General features: G+C 40.6%; 1 protein-coding gene across 8 annotated transcripts in view; it reads right to left on the bottom strand.

Annotated features, from left to right (window-relative positions):
• RELCH (RAB11 binding and LisH domain, coiled-coil and HEAT repeat containing) overlaps window positions 1-22,772 on the bottom strand; it is a 388,739-nt gene that overhangs the window by 191,009 nt on the left and 174,958 nt on the right. For 5 of the 8 annotated variants that reach the window (XM_053714624.1, XM_053714625.1, XM_053714629.1 and 2 more), the window contains 4 exons: window positions 20,610-20,918; window positions 18,465-18,540; window positions 5,912-6,007; window positions 5,367-5,390 (listed from right to left, as the gene is read on the bottom strand). In XM_053714624.1, coding sequence (XP_053570599.1) covers window positions 5,367-5,390; window positions 5,912-6,007; window positions 18,465-18,540; window positions 20,610-20,918 — 505 coding nt within the window. The remainder of the gene's footprint in view (window positions 1-5,366; window positions 5,391-5,911; window positions 6,008-18,464; window positions 18,541-20,609; window positions 20,919-22,772) is intronic. The other 3 variants (XM_053714627.1, XM_053714628.1, XM_053714630.1) reach the window with 1 other exon arrangement.

Genomic DNA, 22,772 nt, shown 5'->3' with positions numbered 1-22,772 from the left:
TAGCTTTAGTGTAGTGTAGTAGACAACCCCAAGTATTGATCTAGGCCCATTTTGGTATATTTCATGCCACCATTTCACCGCCAAATGTGATCAAATAAAAAAAAAAGTTACATTTTTCACAATTTTAGGTTTCTCACTGAAATAATTTACAAACAGCTTGTGCAGTTATGGCACAAATGGTTGTAAATGCTTCTCTGGGATCCCCTTTGTTCAGAAATAGCAGACATATATGGCTTTGGCATTGCTTTTTGGTATTTAGAAGGCCGCTAAATGCCGCTGCGCATCACACGTGTATTATGGCTAGCAGTGAAGGGGTTAATTAGGTAGCTTGTAGGGAGCTTGCAGGGTTAATATTAGATTTAGTGTAGAGCTCAGCCTCCCACCTGAAACATCAGACCCCCTGATCCCTCCCAAACAGCTCTCTTCCCTCCCCCACCCCACAATTGTCCCCGCCATCTTAAGTACTGGCAGAAACTCTGCCAGTACTAAAATAAAAGGTATTTGGCCCTTTTTTTAAAAAAAAAAAAGAAGCATATTTACATATGCTGATGTGTACGATCCCCCCTTAGACCCCAACCTCACTGATCCCCCCTAAAAAGCTCTATAACCCTCCCACTCTAACTTAATGGGCGCCATCTTGGGTACTGGCAGCTGTCTGCCAGTACCCAGTTTAGAAGAAAAAAATGTTTTTTTTTAACATTTATTAAAAGTTTCTGTAGTGTAGCTTCCCCCCACACAAAACCAACCCCCCACCCCTCCATGATCACTTTTTGTGCTTTTGCACATACAAGATTAGGTCTTAATTATTAAAACATTTTCCGTAGTGTAGCGGTTCCCACCCGCTCCCGCCCCGTGCACGCGCCCGCCCGCCACCCTCCGTGCACGCGCGCGCGCCCGTGCGCGCCCCCGACGATCGCGCCCCCGATCCCGCCCCCCTTGACGTCATGCGGCACACCGATGGCCGCCCACCCGCCTCCCAAGTCGGCTCCCACCCACCAACGAAACCGGCCATCGATGTCCGGTGCAGAGAGGGCCACAGAGTGGCTCTCTCTGCATCGGATGGCCGTAAAAGGTTATTGCAGGATGCCTCCATATCGAGGCATCACTGCAATAACCGGAAAGCAGCTGGAAGCGAGCAGGATCGCTTCCAGCTGCTTTCCACACCGAGGACGTGCAGGGTACGTCCTCAGGCATTAACTGCCTTTTTTTTGAGGACGTACCCTGCACGTCCTCGGTCATTAAGGGGTTAAAGGGACATGAAAACCAATTTTTTTTCATTCATGATTTAGAAAGAGCATACAATTATAAACAACTTTCTAATTTACTTCTATTATCTAATTTGCTTCATTCTCTTAATATTCTTTGCTGAAAAGCATATCTAGATATGCTTAGTAGCTGCTGATTGGTAGCTGGGCAAAGATGCCTCCTGTGATTGGTTCACTGTGTGCATTGCTATTTCTTCATTAAAGTATATCTAAAGAATGAAGCAAATTAGGTAATAGAAGTAAATTGGAATGTTGTTTAAAATTATATTCTCTACCTTAATCATGAAAGAAAATGTTTGGGTAAAGTGTCCCTTTAAACAATCTGCTAATATAATTGGTTTCAATGCTAATTTACCTAGATAAGCATGTCACACTTGTTTATGTCAGATATTAAGGTAGTTTATTTGCAAAAGGCGGCTTTCAAACTAATTAAAATATAATATAAATCTGGTAATGACATTAGTCTTGTATGAAAAAGTCACATGTCTACAAATTAAAGTAATTAGCAAAAAAAAAAAACAGTAATTCTATTGAATAAAATTAAATAATGGCTTGTCTATGTTTTTCCACTAAATTAGTGTTCCCAGAAATTCAAAAAAGGATGGCATGAAACATTCTATGCAGAATTGTCCCAAAAATACATACACTGAAATTATAAACCCACTTCTAGATTTTTGTTTACTTTTATGTCAGCTAAATTACATGTCTGGTGCTCCATTTAACTCAAATCAGCGAGTAAAGCTGCATTATTCATGGAATGTGACCCCTACAGAATGACAGTAACTTAGTCACCTCTTTTTAGAAATGTGTGGTTCTGTATCTGTAATTAGATAGGCAATATAACAAAGGTTCAAAGAGCAAAGAAGAGGATAACCGTGAAGGAGAGTATCATTTTAGGTTACATTTAGTGAGGAAACCGACTGAGGTAATTAAGATGGCACAGCCTGTAGAGTATCAGGAAGTTAAGATGCCATAAAACATTAGAAAGTACAAACCTGTATTTCTTTTTTTTTTATTAATATTACTAGGCGATAAGCCTGCCCAGAGGGCAGTCTATTTAACAAAAAAAAAAAAAAACTACAAACCCCAAAGCTAAAATTACACAAAGTAAAAAAATGTAAAATTACAGCAAAAATAAACAAAGCTATCCAAATTAAAAAATGTAAACCTAAACTAATAGCCATATAAAAAATCCCCCCCAAAAAATAAAAACATCCCCTAATCTAATACTAAACTACCAATAAACATTAAATGGCTTTTGTAGGGCATTGCCCTAAGTTAAACAGCTCTTTTACCTAAACAAATGACCAATTCCCCCCTAACAGTAAAACCCCCACCCACCAAACCCCCAAAATAAAAAACTTAACACTAAAAAAAAACTAAACTACCCATTGCCCCTAAAGGGCAATCAGCTCTTTTCCAGCCCAAAAAACCCTAATTAAAAAAAAAAAAAAGAAAAGCCACCCCAAAAAATAAAAATAAAAGCTTAAGTCTAATCCCCAAATAGGTACTCACCGTTCCTGAAGTCCGGCAGAGAAGATCTTCTTCCAGGCAACTCCATCATCTTCTATTTTCACCCGGAACAAAGGCGAGAGAGAGAGAGATGTCTTCCCTGATGCGTGTATCCTAAGCAGAGGTCCTCAACGGTGGCGTTCCTCGGCGGCATGGAGGCTCCTCTTCATCCGATGTCCGTCGTACACTGAAGATTGAATGCAAGGTACCGAAATCAATTTGGGGTACCTTGCATTCCTTTTGGCTGAAATTTTGAAATCAGCCAATAGGATTAGAGCTACTGAAATCCTATTGGCTGTTCAAATCAGCCAATAAGATTTCAGTAGCTCTCATTCTATTGGCTGATTTCAAAATTTCAGCCAATAGAATACAAGGTACCCCAATAAATATGGGGTACCTTGCATTCAATCTTCAGTGTGCGACGGACGATCGCATGAAGAGGAGCCTCCACGCTGCAGAGGATCCACGCATCGGGGAAGCCAGGACCGCACTGCGCCGCCTTCGCTCTGGATTAAGATAGAAGAAGATGGAGCCGCCTGAAAGAAGACCTTCTCCGCCGGACTTCAGGAACGGTGAGTACCTATTTGGGGCTAAGTGTTAGGATTTTTTATTATTTTTTTATTTTTTTTTATTTTTAAGATTAGGGATTTAATGGCCTGGAAAAGAGCTGATTGCCCTTTTAAAGGCAGTAAAAGAGCTGAATGCCCTTTTAAGGGCAATGCCCATACAAATGCCCCTTTAGGGGCAATTGGTAGTTTAGGTTTTTTTTTAAGTGTTAGTCTTTTTTTATTTTGGTGTGTTGGGTGGGGGGTTTCAGTAATTTTTAAATGTAAAAGAGCTGTTTAACTTAGGGCAATGCCCTACAAAAGGCCCATTTAAGGGCTATTGGTAGTTTAAGGGGTGTTTTTATTTTTTTGGGGGGGGGGCTTTTTTTATTTTCATAGGGATTAGCTTTAATTTTTTATTTTTGATAATTTTGTTTATTTTTTTTCTATAATTTTAGAGTTTTTTATTTTTTGTAATTTTAGATTATTTTTTTTGTAATTTAATGTTAGGTTTTATTTAAATGTAACTTAGTATTGGGGTTAATTTAGGGGGTGTTGGGTTAGGGGGCTTAGTAATTAAATTAGTTATTTGAGTTGTGGGGGGTTGGCGGTTTATGAGTTAATAGGTTAATTAGGTTTATTGCAATGTGGGGGTTTGTCAATTTAGGGGTTAATAGGTTAAAGGGACACTGTACCCTAATTTTTTCTTTTGTAATTCAGAAAGAGCATGCAATTTTAAGCAACTTTCTAATTTACTCCTATTATCAATTTTACTTCGTTCTCTTGCTATCATTATTTGAAAAAGAAGGCATCTAAGCTTTTTTTTGGTTTCAGTTCTCTGGACAGCACTTTTTTATTGGTGGAATTTATCCACCAATCAGCAAGGACAATCCAGGTTGTTCACCAAAAATGGGCCGGCACCTAAATTTACATTCTTGCATTTCAAATAAAGATACCAAGAGAATGAAGAAAATTTGATAATAGGAGTAAATTAGAAAGTTGCTTAAAATTTCATGCTTAACCTGAATCACGAAAGAATTTTTTTTGGGTACAGTGTCCCTTTAATTAGGTTTATTGCAATGTGGGGGTTTGTCAATTTAGGGGTTAATAGGTTAATTAGGTTTATTGCGATGTGGGGGTTTGTCGGTTTAGAGGTTAATAGGCTAATTAGGTTTATTGCAATGTGAGGGGTTGACGGTTAAGGGGTTAATATTTTAATTATGTTGTTTGCGGATTAGGGGTTAATTACTTTATTATTTTACGATGTGAAGGTGTGCGGTTTCGGTGTTTGTTAATACTTTGTGTGGGAGGTTAGGTTTTTTTTGTTATACTTTGTGCTGGCGGTTACATGTTTTTTTATTTACTTCTTGCGGGCGGTTGTGTGGTTTTTTTTGTTTGTTTTTTTTTGTTGTTTTTTTTTTAAGGCTTCGGGTTTGCCTACGCTGCATCCAGGTGGATTCTTTTGGCTGCGCGCGCAGCCAACATTCTTTTGGCTGCCTTGCACAGCCAACATTCCTTTGAGGATGAGTGCACAACTGGCGACACCGACGGAAGCGTTACAAACGCGATTATAGTATAGATTTACACTGCTTATACTTGGACACTTTTATCTATATCAAAGTTAGAGTCAAATAATAGCAAAAAAAAGTGTGGTGTTCGAATGGCATACTTTATGTGAATATCATTTTTGGTGGTACTTCACTGTGCCTTACAAAATAATGTAATATCTAGTACTTTAGTTAACTGAATAACATTAAGATCCTTGGCACAGAAATGAAACACTAACATTAAATAACTTAAATTTGGAAAACACTTGAAGTGTAAATGACATACATAGAGTAATGTTATGGGCAGTAAAGTGTGTTTCTAGTAGGTTTTATTTCTCTGTTACTATTGTGACATTATGCATTGACACAGGATAACAACGGGTATATACATATAACTGCTGAGTAGGCATACTGACACGTTCCAGCTGGATACAGCTGAAGAGTGTGCAGGAACATAGGGAGGAAATTAGGACACCATGCAGCATTATTGAACTCACCTGACACAGATGCACAACCATTCTCTAGAAGCAGAGAGGCATGTACAGAAATAAGAGTGTCAACTAACATGTTTTTGTTATGAAATGTAAACTCAATACAGGGAAATTAAAGGGATACTAACCCCAATTTTTTTCTTCCATGATTCAGATAGAGCATGCAATTTTAAGCAACTTTCTAATTTACTCCCATTATCAAATTTTCTTCGTTCTCTTGATATCTTTATTTGAAAAGCAGGAATGTGAATCTTAGGAGCTGACCCTTTTTAGGTTCAGCACCCTGGATAGTGTGTGGTAATTGGTGGCTTCATTTTGCCACCAATCAGCCAGCGCAACCCAGGTGCTGAACCAAAATGGGCTAGCTCCCAAGCTTTGCCTCCTGCTTTTCAAATAAAGATAGCAAAAGAACAAAGAAACATTGATAAAAGGAGTAAATTAGATTGTTTCTTAAAATGACTTGCTCTATTTGAATCATGTAAGAAAAAATGTGGGTTTAGTATCCCTTTAAGCTTTAAAGGTTAGGGAGTAAGGAAATGGTGTGTTCATACCTCTCGTTTTGCAAGCAGCACATTTGGGACAATGTGAGGTAAGCATCGTCCCAGCATCAGCATAACACCTTTCTCGCTGTCTGCAATTCTTGAGACCTAAGAATAGAAGACCAACAGGAGTAGTTAACAAAGACATATATGGCATTCTATTCTAGTTGAAAAGCTTATCAGCATTTTTCTACAAATGTCTTCACTGAAGGGACATTCTAGTTTAAAAATAAAATGGTCTCTTGTGAGAAGATTTGATTTGTAAACAAAATGTATGTAAAGGGTGATATTAACATAGTCACAGACATGCATACAGACACGCTTCTGTGCTGCTTCAATTAATGGCCATTTACTTAGCTGGAGCAACACAAGGTGTTGCTGGAATTCATTTCATGTGTTTCACCCCTCTGCAGGAGTTAAATATATAGTATAAAAAAAAAAAAGTATTTTGTTTAAAAAAACTCTTAAGGAAATGGTGAATTTATTTTGTATACTAGATGCCTCTTTAAAGTCTACCAGGAATACAGGTTAAGATTTCTATTTCCTCTCAGATAATTAATGTAAAAGTTTACTATAAGATTTATTTTACCTGCTGAAATGTATTAAATTGTTTTAAACTAGTTCCTTTACCTTTATTTTATCATTAGAAATAGCCTGTTGAAACAGTCACCTATACTGAAAATTCCAATACTACAGTAATGGTTGCAGCAAACCTATTTAAACAAGAGACAGTGGTTTTCAATGGACAGTCTAGTCAAAAATAAACTTTCATGATTCAGATAGGGCATGTAATTTTAAACAACTTTCCAATTTACTTTTATAATCAATTTTGCTTTGCTCTCTTGGTATTCTTAGTTGAAAGCTAAACCTAGGAGGTTAATATGCACATTTCTTAGCCCTTGAAGGCCGCCTTTTATCTGAAAGCATTTTGACATTTTTTCACAACTAGAGGGCATTAGTTCATGCGTGCCATACAGATAGCATTGTGCTCACGCCTGTGGAGTTACCTAGGAGTCAGCACTGATTGGCTAAAATGCAAGTCTGACAAAAGAACTGAAATAAGGGGCCAGTCTGCAGAGGCTTAGATGCAAGGTAATTACAGAGGTAAAAAGATTATTAATATAACTGTGTTGGTTATGCAAAAATGGGGAATGGGTAATAAAGGGATTATCTATATTTTTAAGCAATTACAAATACTGTGTAGACTGTCCCTTTAACATACTCCTAGTGGGGGAGTAAAGATAGGTATCAACATTGTTATTTTTTAATTGCTCAAAGTATTTGGCTTTGTGTACATAGATAATATAAGGTTGCCTGCTTTCTCTCTCTCTTCAAATTTACCCCATTAAAATAGGTTTTGGTTTCCATGAGCAAAAACAGCTATTTCACATACAAAAGGAGCTATATATCCTGTTAGAAATATTGATGGCTAAAAGGTGAGAAAATTTTTGCTTGTGTTAAACTGAAATACATTCTTACTGTCAATACAATTGGCAATTCCAAAAAAACAAACAAACTGGGATTAAAAAAGGCTCAGTAGAGGTTGATTTAGATGGACTTTTTGACTTTTTTCAACCTCATCTAGTATATTACTATGTTATCTATTCCCAGGTAAGGAAATCCTTTAAAGGGACATTCTGGTGTAAAATATAATGGTGTATTTTGCTAGAGCATGTCATTTTTAAACATATTCCTTTCTTTTACTGTAAATTAATTCTGCAAAAGGGATAAATACATAAATGTGCTTCTGTTCCGCTCCAGAAGAAATGAGAAGGCATAACTGCATATGCACCAGAGAGCAGAGTGGAACATTTAATTATTTGTTTAACTTTTTTGAATGAGTTAAACACATAGTAAAATAAAGTAATTTGTTTAAAAAGTAAAATGCTATAAGAAAATCCATCATTTAATGTTCACAGTAGAGTGTCGCTTGCTATATGGCTAGTTAGGAGTAGTTCAGGAGTGGATATGATAAGGATAAACTGGTGCCAAAATGTTAGCTATTGATTAAATATTTTTTTTTATGATAAGACATGTGAGTGTATTATACAACGATTGTTTGGAGTATGTGACAAAGAACTGGAATACAACCATCATATCGCATCAGGGGATTAGCATTAAGGAGCAATAAGCCAGAAGAATTACATAGTTGTATCAATTTATATTAAAGGAACACTAAAGGCAAAATGATTCAGATAGAGCATGCAGTTTTAAGAGAATTTCCAATTTACTTCTATTATAACATTTTGCTCATTCTTTTTATATACGCACTTTTTGAGGCACTAGCTCCTGAGCATGTGCACAAGTTTACAGGGTATACGTATACTAGCCTGCGATTGGCTGATGGCTGTCACATGATAGAGGGGCCGGCAAATGGGGAAAAGAGAAATTTGTCAGAAAAAAATCTGTTTATTTGAAGTGTTATCACAATATCTTTATATTATGTACTTGTTAATAAGCAATTCTACTGTATTTAGTGGTCCTTTAAAGAATTGACCATATTATTCCCAACTGTCATAGCTTTGTAGATGCATTTATAGCAAGTACTCATGTGAGGCTCATGCTAAGCTAGGACACAAACAGCAAGGTAATATACTAGCACATATATACAGCTGTATCCCCACCTCACATTTTAACATCACTATGTGTCTGATTAAACTCTCCTCCCAGTACAAAACACTACCCAGTGCGGCCCTTATCTAGCACGGATATGAAGGAAGGCCTAATAGTAGCATTAGACCTGGGGCTTTCAAACCTATCCTCAGGCTTCGCTAGCAGGCCAGATTTTCAGGACATCTGAACTGGAGCACAGGTGAAATAATCAGCTGTTAGTAAACCTGGTTATTTTACCTGCTCTCACCCCAAGGTAATCCTTAATATCTGGCCTGTTAAGGAAGCCTGATGGCAAGTTGGAAACCCCCTGCAATAGAGTAAGCAGATGGTTCAACAGACATTAAAATGTTGGGCACTAGCTTGACCTTACTGGGCTCCAGGTCAAAGGATGCGGTAGCCCCCCCATTTCAACAGTGCTCTTTCTGGTCTTTAGCAAAAGCTGCGCCAGCAGCCACTTTGGAGAAAGAAGAGCTTCTTCCCTATGGCTGTAAGTCATTCATCGCTCTTGGTTAGTGTGCGACAGAGGATATGCACTTGCACAGCCTTCCTGTACAAATATAACAGATTTTCTGTACAGTAACATTGTCATGACCATCTCGGAAACCTTACTTTTCTTTTTAACTGGGCATCACCATCTTGAAGCTTTTAGTATTCTTGCACTCTGTGATAGAAGAGGTTTGCATGCACAGGTCAGTGATATAAACCTCGTGCTCTGTATTTTGTGTGCTAACCTGAAACACATAAAGCAGCTTTAAAAAAGCTGGCAACATCACTGATCTGTGGATAATCACCAATTTAGTCACCGGATACAAGAATACATGAACTCGATGGCGGTGCTCAGTATAAAAATACAGGGCTTGACTGACTGGCACTTGCAAAGGGTTAAAATAAGAGAGCTTTACGCAAGGAGGAAAACAAATGGCATGGGAAGAAATAACCAAAAAAAGTTGTGTCCAACAGTTTAATAACCCTTACTGTAAAAAAAGGGGAAGAAAGTAGGAAAGAAAATAAGAAGTCAAGTTACACGTTTTCTTCAAATGTCTTCTATTAACCTTACCGTTGCCAGAGAGGGTGTTGTTATAACACAGCATAGCAACACACTGTAACTCTCTCAGGAAGCAATGGGTTACCCCCTTAACGCATTATGACGTATATATATATATATATATATATATATATATATATATATATATATATATATATATATATATATATATATATATATATATATATAGGTCATGCATTACTTTGCCTATTGTACCACACAATGCATATATACATCGGTGCTGCAGGAAGCTCTATCTACAGCCATATGAAGGCAGATGCCAGATCGTTACAGGCGGTGACACTGTGTGTCACTGTCTGTAACGATCATCTGCTGGTGCCAGCGGGAAGGAATCCGAGAGGCTGATGGGCGGTCCAGCAGCGGAGGGGGGGAGGGAAAAGAGAGGGAGTGGGATGGCCCTATATTACGGGAGGGAAGGAAATAAAGGGAGAGGGAAGGAATGCAGAACTACACTACAGAAAAAAGGTGTGGTGGGGGTGGTGGAACATCCATAACTAATGATCATGGGAGGGGGAACCACTACAGTACAGAAAGTTAAAAAAAATAAAAACATAAAAAAAAAAGCATTTTACAGGTACTGTCAGACAGCTGCCAGTACCTAAGATGGCAGACACTAGTTAGAGGGGGGAGGGTTAGAGAGCTGTTTAGGACGGAATCAGGGAGGTTGGAAGTTAAGGGGGGAATCCTACACTGCAGAACATAGGGGGGGAATTGCCTTTAAGGGACAGTAAACACAATTTTTTTTTATTGTTTAGAAAGATAGATAACGCCTTTACTACCCATTCCCCAGCTTTGCACAACCAACATTGTTATATTAATATATTTTATAACCTTTAAACCTCTAAATTCCTGCCTGTTTCTCAGCCACTAAAGGCAGCCTCTTATCACATGCTTTTTATTAGCTTTTCACAACAGGGGAGTGCTAGTTCATGCGAGCCATATAGATAACATTGTGCTCACGCCCGTGGTGCACAACACAGCACTAATTGGCTTAAATTTAAGTCAATAGATAATAAATAAAAAGTCATGTGATCCAGGGCTGTCAGAAGAGGATTAGATACAAGGTAATCACAGAGGTAAAAAGGGGAATGGGTAATAAAGGGATTATCTATCTTTTTAAACAATACATTTTTCGAGTTGACTGTCCCATTAGATCTTCATATTGGCAGACTGTCTGCCAGTACGTAAGATGGTGGTGACCAGTGAGGGGAAGGAAGAGAGCTGTTTGGGAGGTATCAGGGGGTGGGAAGTGTCAGATAGGAGGGTAATCTCTATACTAAAGCTAAAATTAAAGGGACAGTAAAGTCATAATTAGACATTCATGATTTAGACAGAACATACAATTTTAAACAACTTTCCAATTTACTTCTATTATTTAATTTGCTTCCTTCTCTTGTTATCTTTTGCTGAAAGGTTTATATAGGAAAGCTCAGGAGCAGCAAGGAAAATAAATAACCTAGGTTCTAGCTGCTGATTGGTGGCTATATATATATATATATATATATATATATATACATATATATATACAAAACACGGAAGGGAACTGCACTCTCATAACGGACCGGGTACACATCCCATGACCCTGCAACATGCTCAGCCCTGGGTGCCACTAGCACTCACAGGAAGCTGTGCTGTCCCCAGAGCCACAAGCAGTTAACCCCAGACAGGTCTGGGTGCAAGAACCATAGGGAAAATTACAAAACAAATTAATACAACACACAGAGAAAACCCAGCACTCACTTACAAGCTCTCAGCTAAGATTTAAAAGCAAAAATGGAAAGGTTAGTCCCCGCATCTGGCCAAATGGGACAAGCTCAGGTACCACGTCAAGGTCCTCTCCAATACCTGAGACCCTAAAACAGCCACACAATGCAAGCTTTCAAATCCAAACAAACTGAAAACAAGGGAAGGGTGCACAGGAATATGTAACCACCCTAGACATATACAAAACACGGAAGGGAACTGCACTCTCATACCGGACCGGGTACACATCCCATGACCCTGCAACATGCTCAGCCCTGGGTGCCACTGGCACTCACAGGAAGCTGTGCTGTCCCCAGAGCCACAAGCAGTTAACCCCAGACAGGTGTGGCTGTTTTAGGGTCTCAGGTATTGGAGAGGACCTTGACGTGGTACCTGAGCTTGTCCCATTTGGCCAGATGCGGTGCTGGGTTTTCTCTGTGTGTTGTATTAATTTGTTTTGTAATTTTCCCTATGGTTCTTGCACCCAGACCTGTCTGGGGTTAACTGCTTGTGGCTCTGGGGACAGCACAGCTTCCTGTGAGTGCCAGTGGCACCCAGGGCTGAGCATGTTGCAGGGTCATGGGATGTGTACCAAAAGGCAATGGCAAAGCCATGCATGTCTGCTATTTCTATACAAAGGGGATCCTAAAGAAGCTTTTACAATCATTTATGTTATGACTGCATACGTGATAATTTCAGTAAGAATCCCAAAGTTTATGAAAAAGTTAATTTATTTTTTATATGATCGATTTGGCGGTGAAATGAAGGCATGAAATATACCAAAATAGGCCTAGATCAATACCTTGGTTTGTCTGCTAAACAAATACTAACAGCCAGATTACGAGTTTTGCGTTATGGCTGGCTCGCTAATTACTTGTACGTTATTTTCACCGCTCACCTTTCATAGTGCTGCTATTACAGGTTTGCAAAAAAACGGCTTGTGCGGGCGATATGGTTGCGTTGAGCTCCATACCGCACCCAAATACAAGCAGTGTTTTGACGTGCTTGTGCACGATTTCCCCATAGACATCAATAGGGAGAGCCGGCAAAAAAGAAGCCTAACACCTGCGATCACAGAAACAAAAGCTCCGTAATGCAGCCCCATTGATGTTTATGGGGAAATAAAATGTATGTTTAAACCTAACACCCTAACATAAACCCCGAGTCTAAACACCCCTAATTTGCTGCCCCTAACATCGCCGCCACCTACCTACACTTATTAACCCCTAATCTGCCACCCCCAATGTTGCCGCCACCTACCTACACTTATTAACCCCTAATCTGTCACCCCCAATGTCGCTGCTACCACTATACTAAAGTTATTAACCCCTAAACCTCTGGCCTCCCACATCACTAACACTAAATATATTAACCCCTAACGTAACTCTAAGCCTAACGTAACCCTAACACCCCCTAACTTTAACATAATTAAAATAATTCTAAATAAAACTTACTATTAATAGCCAAATAATTCCTATTTAAAAATAAATACTTACTTACCTGTAAAATAAACCCTAAGCTATTAGCTAAGCTGTTATATTGTAGCTATCTTAGGTTTTATTTTTATTTCACAGGTAAGTTTGTATTTATTTTAACTAGGTAGACTAGTTAGTAAATAGTTATTAACTATTTACTAGCTACCTAGTTAAAATAAATACAAATTTACCTGTGAAATAAAAATAAAACCTAAGATAGCTACAATATAACTATTAGCTTAGCTAATAGCTTAGGGTTTATACAAACTTACCTGTGAAATAAAAATAAAACCTAAGATAGCTACAATGTAACTATTAGTTATATTGCTACTAGCTTAGGTTTTATTTTACAGGTAAGTATTCAGTTTTAAATAGGAATTATTTAGGTAACTAGTCCTAAAGCCCGTTCACACGGGCCATTTTTTGCAGTACAGCGGTCCCACCCCTTGCGCTCTCTCCCTCCCCCTCTCTTTTGCTCTCTCCCTCCCCCTCTCTTTTGCTCTCTCTCTCCCCCTCTCTCTTTTGCTCTCTCTCTCCCCCCTCTCTTTTGCTCTCTCTCTCCCCCCTCTCTTTTGCACACTCTCTCCCCCCTCTCTTTTGCACACTCTCTCCCCCCTCTCTTTTGCACACTCTCTCCCCCCTCTCTTTTGCACACTCTCTCCCCCCTCTCTTTTGCACTCTCTCCCCCCTCTCTTTTGCACACTCTCTCCCCCCTCTCTTTTGCACACTCTCTCTCCCACCCCTCTCTTTTGCGCTCTCTATCCCCACCCCTCTCTCTTTTGCTCTGTCTCTCTCTCTCCCACCCCTCTCTCTTTTGCTCTGTCTCTCTCTCTCCCACCCTCTCTCTTTTGCTCTGTCTGTCTCTCTCCCACCCCTCTCTCTTTTGCTCTGTCTCTCTCTCTCCCACCCTTCTCTCTTTTGCTCTGTCTCTCTCCCACCCCTCTCTTTTTCTCTGTCTCTCTCCCACCCCTCTCTCTTTTGCTCTGTCTCTCTCTCTCTCCCACCCCTCTCTTTTGCTCTGTCTCTCTCCCACCCCTCTCTTTTTCTCTGTCTCTCTCCCACCCCTCTCTTTTTCTCTGTCTCTCTCCCACCCCTCTCTTTTTCTCTGTCTCTCTCCCACCCCTCTCTCTTTTGCTCTGTCTCTCTCTCTCCCACCCCTCTCTTTTTCTCTGTCTCTCTCCCACCCCTCTCTTTTTCTCTGTCTCTCTCCCACCCCTCTCTTTTTCTCTGTCTCTCTCCCATCCCTCTCTTTTTCTCTGTCTCTCTCCCACCCCGCTCTTTTTCTCTGTCTCTCTCTCTCCCACCCCTCTCTTTTGCTCTGTCTCTCTCTCTCCTACCCCTCTCTTTTGCTATGTCTCTCTCTCTCCCACCCCTCTCTTTTGCTCTGTCTCTCTCTCTCTCTCCAACCCCTCTCCTTTGCTCTGTCTCTCTCTCTCTCCCACTCTTCTCTTTTGCTCTCTCTCTCTCCCACCCCTCTCTTTTGCTCTGTCTCTCTCTCTACCACTCCTCTCTTTTGCCGTCTCTCTGTCTCCCGCCCCTCTCTTTTGCTCTGTCTCTCTCTCTCTCCCGCCCCTCTCTTTTGCTCTGTCTCTCTCTCCCGCCCCTCTCTTTTGCTCTGTCTCTCTCTCCCGCCCCTCTCTTTTGCTCTGTCTCTCTCTCCCGCCCCTCTCTTTTGCACTGTCTCTCTCTCCCGTCCCTCTCTTTTGCTCTGTCTCTCTCTCTCCCACCCCTCTCTTTTGCGCAGTCTCTCTCTCTCCCACCCTTCTCTCCTTTGCTCTGTCTCTCTCCCACCCCTCTCTTTTTCTCTGTCTCTCTCCCACCCCTCTCTCTTTTGCTCTGTCTCTCTCTCTCTCCCACCCCTCTCTTTTTCTCTGTCTCTCTCCCACCCCTCTCTCTTTTGCTCTGTCTCTCTCTCTCCCACCCCGCTCTTTTGCTCTGTCTCTCTCTCTCCTACCCCTCTCTTTTGCTCTGTCTCTCTCCCACCCCTCTCTTTTGCTCTGTCTCTCTCTCCCGCCCCTCTCTTTTGCTCTGTCTCTCTCTCTCGCCCTTCTCTTTTGCTCTGTCTCTCTCTCCCACTCCTCTCTTTTGCTCTCTCTCTCCCACCCCTCTCTTTTGCTGTCTCTCTCTCTCCCGCCACTCTCTTTTGCTCTGTCTCTCTCTCCCGCCCCTCTCTTTTGCTCTGTCTCTCTCTCCCGCCCCTCTCTTTTGCTCTGTCTCTCTCTCCCGCCCCTCTCTTTTGCTCTGTCTCTCTCTCTCCCACCCTTCTCTCTTTTGCTCTGTCTCTCTCCCACCCTTCTCTCTTTTGCTCTGTCTCTCTCCCACCCCTCTCTTTTTCTCTGTCTCTCTCCCACCCCTCTCTCTTTTGCTCTGTCTCTCTCTCTCCCACCCCGCTCTTTTGCTCTGTCTCTCTCTCTCCTACCCCTCTCTTTTGCTCTGTCTCTCTCTCTCCCACCCCTCTCTTTTGCTCTGTCTCTCTCTCCCGCCCCTCTCTTTTGCTCTGTCTCTCTCTCTCACTCCTCTCTTTTGCTCTCTCTCTCTCTCTCTCTCTCTCCCACCCCTCTCTTTTGCTGTCTCTCTCTCTCCCGCCCCTCTCTTTTGCTCTGTCTCTCTCTCCCGCCCCTCTCTTTTGCTCTGTCTCTCTCTCCCGCCCCTCTCTTTTGCTCTGTCTCTCTCTCCCGCCCCTCTCTTTTGCTCTGTCTCTCTCTCTCCCACCCCTCTCTTTTGCGCAGTCTCTCTCTCTCCCACCCTTCTCTCTTTTGCTCTGTCTCTCTCCCACCCCTCTCTTTTTCTCTGTCTCTCTCCCACCCCTCTCTCTTTTGCTCTGTCTCTCTCTCTCCCACCCCGCTCTTTTGCTCTGTCTCTCTCTCTCCTACCCCTCTCTTTTGCTCTGTCTCTCTCTCTCCCACCCCTCTCTTTTGCTCTGTCTCTCTCTCCCGCCCCTCTCTTTTGCTCTGTCTCTCTCTCTCACTCCTCTCTTTTGCTCTCTCTCTCTCTCTCCCACCCCTCTCTTTTGCTGTCTCTCTCTCTCCCGCCCCTCTCTTTTGCTCTGTCTCTCTCTCCCGCCCCTCTCTTTTGCTCTGTCTCTCTCTCCCGCCCCTCTCTTTTGCTCTGTCTCTCTCTCTCTCTCCCACCCCTCTCTTTTGCTCTGTCTCTCTCTCCCACCCCTCTCTTTTGCTCTGTCTCTCTCCCACCCCTCTCTCTTTTGCTCTGTCTCTCTCCCACCCCGCTCTTTTTCTCTGTCTCTCTCTCTCCCACCCCTCTCTTTTGCTCTGTCTCTCTCTCTCCAACCCCTCTCCTTTGCTCTGTCTCTCTCTCTCCCACTCCTCTCTTTTGCTCTCTCTCTCTCTCTCTCCCACCCCTCTCTTTTGCTGTCTATCTCCCGCCCCTCTCTTTTGCTCTGTCTCTCTCTCACCCCTCTCTTTTGCGCAGTCTCTCTCTCTCCCACCCCTCTCTTTTTCTCTGTCTCTCTCCCACCCCTCTCTCTTTTGCTCTGTCTCTCTCTCTCCCACCCCTCTCTCTTTTGCTCTGTCTCTCTCTCCCACCACTCTCTTTTGCTCTGTCTCTCTCTCCCACCCCTCTCTTTTGCTCTGTCTCTCTCCCACCCCTCTCTTTTTCTCTGTCTCTCTCTCTCTCTCTCTCTCCCACCCCGCTCTTTTTCTCTGTCTCTCTCCCACCCCTCTCTTTTGCTCTGTCTCTCTCTCTCCTACCCCTCTCTTTTGCTCTGTCTCTCTCTCTCCTACCCCTCTCTCTTTTGCTCTGTCTCTCTCTCTCCCACCCCTCTCTTTTGCTCTGTCTCTCTCCCACCCCTCTCTTTTTCTCTGTCTCTCTCTCTCTCTCCCACCCCGCTCTTTTTCTCTGTCTCTCTCCCACCCCTCTCTTTTGCTCTGTCTCTCTCTCTCCCACCCCTCTCTTTTGCTCTGTCTCTCTCTCTCCTACCCCTCTCTTTTGCTCTGTCTCTCTCTCTCCCACCCCTCTCTTTTGCTCTGTCTCTCTCTCCAACCCCTCTCCTTTGCTCTGTCTCTCTCTCTCTCCCACTCCTCTCTTTTGCTCTCTCTCTCTCCCACCCCTCTCTTTTGCTGTCTCTCTCTCTCCCGCCCCTCTCTTTTGCTCTGTATCTCTCTCCCGCCCCTCTCTTTTGCTCTGTCTCTCTCTCTCCCCCCCTCTTTTGCTCTGTCTCTCTCTCTCCCCCCACCCCTCTCTTTTGCTCTGTCTCTCTCTCACCCCTCTCTTTTGCTCTGTCTCTCTCACCCCTCTCTTTTGCTCTGTCTCTCTCTCTCACCCCTCTCTTTTGCTCTGTCTCTCTCTCTCTCCCACCCCTCTCTTTTGCTCTGTCTCCCCATCCCTCCTTTGCTCTGTCTCTCTCTCTCCCCCATCCCTCTCTTTTTCTCTGTCTCTCTCTCTCCCACCTCTCTTTTGCTCTGTCTCTCTTTCCCACCTCTCATTTGCTCTGTCTCTCTGTCCCACCTCTCTTTCTATCTCTCTCCCCTTCTCTTTCTATCGCGCGACTGCGCCCCGTCACACTACTCACGCCCACTTTCGCCCGCACCAGCTGTTCAGGTAGGGACTCTAAGGCCAGGTGTGTTTGTCCTCGTGTGCAGTCTCTACTGTGCATGACAGCTTCGGACAAACACACTTGGCCTTTTATAGTATAGGATAAATTATATTTAAGTTAGGGGGGTTAGGGTTAGGTTAGGGTTAGGAGTTAATAGGTTTATTATAGTGGCGGTGTGGGCGGACGGCAGATTAGGGGTTAATAATATTTAAATAAATAGTATTTGCAATGCGGGAGGGCGGCGGTTTAGGGGTTAATAGGTTTATTAAAGTGGCGACGATGTTGGGGAGCGGCGGAATAGGGGTTAATAAATTTTTCCCGTAGTGGCGATGTCCGGAGCGGCAGATTAGGGGTTAATAATTTTATTTTAGTGTTTGCGATGCAAGAGTGCCTAGGTTTAGGGGTTAATAGGTAGTTTATGGGTGTTAGTGTACTTTGTAGCAGTTTAGTTATGAGTTTTGTTACAGCTTTGTAGCAAACTAATAACTACTGACTTTAGATGGCGGTACGGATCTTGTCGTTTTAGGCTGTAACGCTCACTTTTTAGCCTCACAGCAAAACTCTTAATACCGGCGCTATGGAAGTCCCATTGAAAAAGGACTTTTCTTAAAGTGCGGTACTGACGTTGGGTGACGGCCACAAAAGTGTGTGGTACACCTATACCGACAAGACTTGTAATAGCAGCGGTAGGGAAAAAGCATCGTTATGGGCCATAACAATGCTTTTTCACTCATAATGCAAAACTCATAATCTAGCTGATATAGTTTTGACAGGTAAATAAAAAAATAAAAACCAAGGCTTTATTTCTGTTTAAATGGAGTGATAGCAAAAATGCTAAAAATTCTATGGTATTTTGGGCAAGTTCTTCTATGAAAGTGCCGGTAGTGAAGGGGTTAAATGCATAACCAGTAACTTAGAGATGTACATGTTCTTTTTTTTATAATGTAAAACAGGAAAACTATAATAATGCAAATAATAATGCTGCTTAGGAAGTTGTCTTCTTATGCAATATTTTTACAATGCAGTTAATGTTTATACATTAATTTTTTTTATATATATATATATATATAACTTAAATAGTGGCAAAAGTTCAGTAACAATTTTTTTTTCTGTTACCTCTGAGCCCAAACGGCTGTCTGCAGACATTCGACAAAACGAGAGAAGCGCTTGATGAAAGGCAGGCGACAGTTTCCTTTAAACAAAATAAAGGGTTATGTAAGTTCTAGTGGATTCAGAACATATAAATAAGAATTGTGTCAATGACATACATAAGTGGTTATATATAAAGTACAATGTGAAATAAATCATCAACAAAACGTAACACACAGCAAGGACTGATTCTGTGCATAGTTTATTCTTCAATCCCAAATCTCATGTACCGTCTTCTCTCCATAAATCAAGTGGGTAATTTATTCCCATTTAAGACTCGCAAAATCCCTCTTAACACAGCAAAATACGGCCACTCTGAAAATATAACTCCATTATGTCCCCTTGCACTTACTCTTGACTCTCCTTATCTACATCAAAAAATCCAGACCCACCACCTGCTTACACAGTCTAAATTACTCTCTCCTTAGAGCATGAGGTGCAGATTACTTAAAGGGGCATGAAACCCAAATGTTTAAAGAGACACTCAAGACAAAATTAAACATTTATGATTCAGAAAGAGCATGCAATTTTAAAAGGACACTCAAATCAAAATTAAACTTTCATTATTTAGATAGCGCATGCCATTTTAAACAACTTTCCAATTTACTTCCATTAACAAAATGTGCACAGTCTATTTATATTTAAACTTTTTGAGTCACCAGCTCCTACTGGGCATGTGCAAGAATAACTGTGTATGCATTTGTGATTGGCTGATGGTTGTCACATGGTACGTGTATGCATTTGTGAATGGCTAATGGCTATCACATGGTACTGTCACAAGAGGAGTGGAAATAGACATAACTTTTAAAATTGTCAGAAAAAAAAAAATCTACTACTCATTTGAAGTTTAGACTAAGTGCTATTGCATTGTCTTTTTATCTTGCATTTGTTAATTATGCAATTCTACTGTGTTGACTGGTCATTTAAGAACTTTTCCAATTTACTTCCATTATCAATTTTTCACAGTCTCTTTATATGCACTACTGAGCACATGCACAAGCTCACAGGTTATACATACACTTGTCTGTGATTGGCTGATGTCTGTTACATGACACATGGGGCTGAGAAATGGGAGAAAAAATAAATTTTCCAGAAAAAAAAATCTACTGTTTTTGTGAAATTTAGAGTGTTATTGTATTGTCTTTTTATTATGCACTTGTTAATTATGAAATTCGACTGTGTTTAGTGGTCCTTTAATGATTCAGATAGAGCATGCAATTTTAAACAACTTTCAAAATTAATTCTATGATCAAATTTGTTCCACTCACTTTTTTCTCCCTTTGTTAAAGAAGCAGTACTACTGGGGGCAAACTAAACACATTGAGTGAGCCAATGACAAGAGGTATATAGGTGCAGCCACCAATCAGCAGCTAGCTCGATAGTGAACTGCTGATCCTGAGCCTACCTAGGTGTTCTTTTCAGCAAAGGATACCAATCGAATGAAGCAAAGTAGTTGTTTAACATTACATGCTCTATCTGAATCATGAAAGTGATTTTGATTTTACTATTCCTATAATATTTATTTTTGGTAAAGTTTTACAATCTAACCTATGTAACAGCTAACTTTAAAGAGCCTCATTTTATCTGATAGCAACAATAAAAACAAATATATGCTCATGTTTCAAGCTTTACAGTTTGGCATAATTAAGAACAATTTTATAAGCTTTTAATACAGTATTTCATGTCATCTATAGGACTCATCATATGTTTTGTATAATTCACAGATAGCGTTTGAAAAAGAACAGCTCAAGATTGTACATTAAAAAAAGCCCTTCTTATTGGAAAAAGCTGAATCTCGGGACATGCATGGAGATTTCATTTCTCCTTTACCTTTTACAATATGCTCTGTAAAATTGTTTTATTCTACAAATGATCACTTTGTTATATTCATGTCATTGTGACTGTGCTCGCCATGTATGTCTTGGATTCTTGTTTATAAATAAAGTTTAAAAAAAAAAAAAAAGCCCTTCTTGCAAATCAAGATTTCATTAAAGTTACATGAACGCACAAAATAATGCAGTTTCTAAGCACAAGACTTGATCGCCTTTGATAATGACAAAACCCTTTACCACTTAACAATTAATGCCATTAGTCATTCATTCTGCTACTAACCTATTTGGTTTGTCAAATTGTACACCAGCTTTACTGGGTGGCGCACTCAGTAGAGTTTTCTTGTTCACCTTCAATAATTCGGGACTGGGGGGAACCTCTTGTGGAGGGCGGGAATCAACCTCAGTTTCAGGCTGTCCATCAGGCCTCCTTTCTTCTGATTGGTCACGTTTTGTTTCACTGTCAGAACTTCTGATATCTATGTAGTGGTCACTCTCAACTGACATTTGATTTTGCAATCTGTCTGAAAGAAGCTTGGCTGTAGCAGAAACGTCTAATAGAGAATTTGCGTTTTTTAGCGTTTCAATCTCCCTGAAAATTAAACACATACATTTAATAATCACTAATAAAGTATCTCATTGGTGCTAACAGTGCATTACATCCTATTGTTGTAATTTGAATTACTAATTTATTAATATTATCACATCAAATATACAGATTACTTTCTATTTCCTTTGTATCCTCTCAATTATCATTTATACAAAAAAATAAAAAAAAATATCATCTATTTTGTTTGTATAAGATACATGGAAATCATTGGTATAATTTTTGGGGAATTTGGTAATAGGGCTGTACAGAGTTTTGTAATTGCAGTAAACATTTACAAATAAATGCAAAATAAGTATAGATTTCAAATTAAGATTAAGAAATGTGGGAACATAATTGCATCCTCAAATAGGAAACAATGAAACATCACAAAAAGGCTACCCACTTACATAGTTTTTATGTATCTAACTAGAAGTTATTGGTTCATAAATTTCGCCCATATAGTAAAAATGGCTTAGTGGTTCACTTTCAGCAGCACGCAAAACAATAGGATATAAGCACAAGGCTTTGCAGTTCTGGTGATATGAAGGGACAGTATGCAGCTCCCATGATGGCCCAACAGAGGGCGATGTAAGCTCAGCATTAGGGAGGGAGAATGTGCAGTTCATATGTCTGAGTGCAAATAAAAAATTAAGATGTCTGTGGTATAATAGTTGTGAAAACCAAAGATAAGCTGACTCATACGTTAGTGTCAGTTTTTCTGGGTGATTGTTTCTAATAACTGATGTTATAGAAAAAAACATCCATAAATTGCATCTCAAAAGATATTCCACAGTGGGACTGAGCAATGCAGAGTCTTGTTCTTGCTCATTTCTGCTTACACAGACTTCACAATGCAACACTATTAATGTCAAGTGTATGTGAGTTTCTTAATTCTTACAATCTAAAAGGCATATGGGACATTAAACACCTCTTGCTTAAGTGTTTCAAAATGTACCATGCTTCCTAGAGAGGTAAAGCAGTTTATGTAACCTAGGTTTTCAAAATGCTGCAAACTGCCTAAGCCAGTGTGACGTGACGTGACCAGTCTCTCCTATGTTGCTGATGCCTTCATCCTGTGAGGAAACGCACTTCTTTAAAGCCAATGACCCCAGCAATATGGCACCTGATAGTCTGTAGCAGAATATGATGAACCCTTGGAGCAAAAAATGCTCTTATAGACAGGCAGGTTATCAAAGGGAAAATGGTGATTTAGTGGGCCAACATTCGCGGAAAAAATAACTTTAGAAAGATAAGAGCCCAATAAACCTTCCCAGGTCACATACTAAAAATATTAGTGACATTTACTGTCCCTTTAAAGATTATGTTTTAAATAATGGCTGTGTATGTAACTTATTTGTAATAAAAAACATAATTTATGTAAGAACTTACCTGATAAATTCATTTCTTTCATATTAGCAAGAGTCCATGAGCTAGTGACGTATGGGATATACATTCCTACCAGGAGGGGCAAAGTTTCCCAAACCTCAAAATGCCTATAAATACACCCCTCACCACACCCACAATTCAGTTTAACGAAAAGCCAAGAAGTGGGGTGATAAAAAAGTGCGAAAGCATATAAAATAAGGAATTGGAATAATTGTGCTTTATACAAAAATCATAACCACCACAAAAAAAGGGCGGGCCTCATGGACTCTTGCTAATATGAAAGAAATGAATTTATCAGGTAAGTTCTTACATAAATTATGTTTTCTTTCATGTAATTAGCAAGAGTCCATGAGCTAGTGACGTATGGGATAATGACTACCCAAGATGTGGATCTTTCCACACAAGAGTCACTAGAGAGGGAGGGATAAAATAAAGACAGCCAATTCCTGCTGAAAATAATCCACACCCAAA

This window comes from Bombina bombina, chromosome 5 (genome assembly GCF_027579735.1).
Source record: "Bombina bombina isolate aBomBom1 chromosome 5, aBomBom1.pri, whole genome shotgun sequence".
NCBI lineage: Eukaryota > Metazoa > Chordata > Amphibia > Anura > Bombinatoridae > Bombina > Bombina bombina.
Note: the sequence above shows the minus strand (reverse complement) of the source record. Positions and strands in the feature narration are given on the sequence as shown.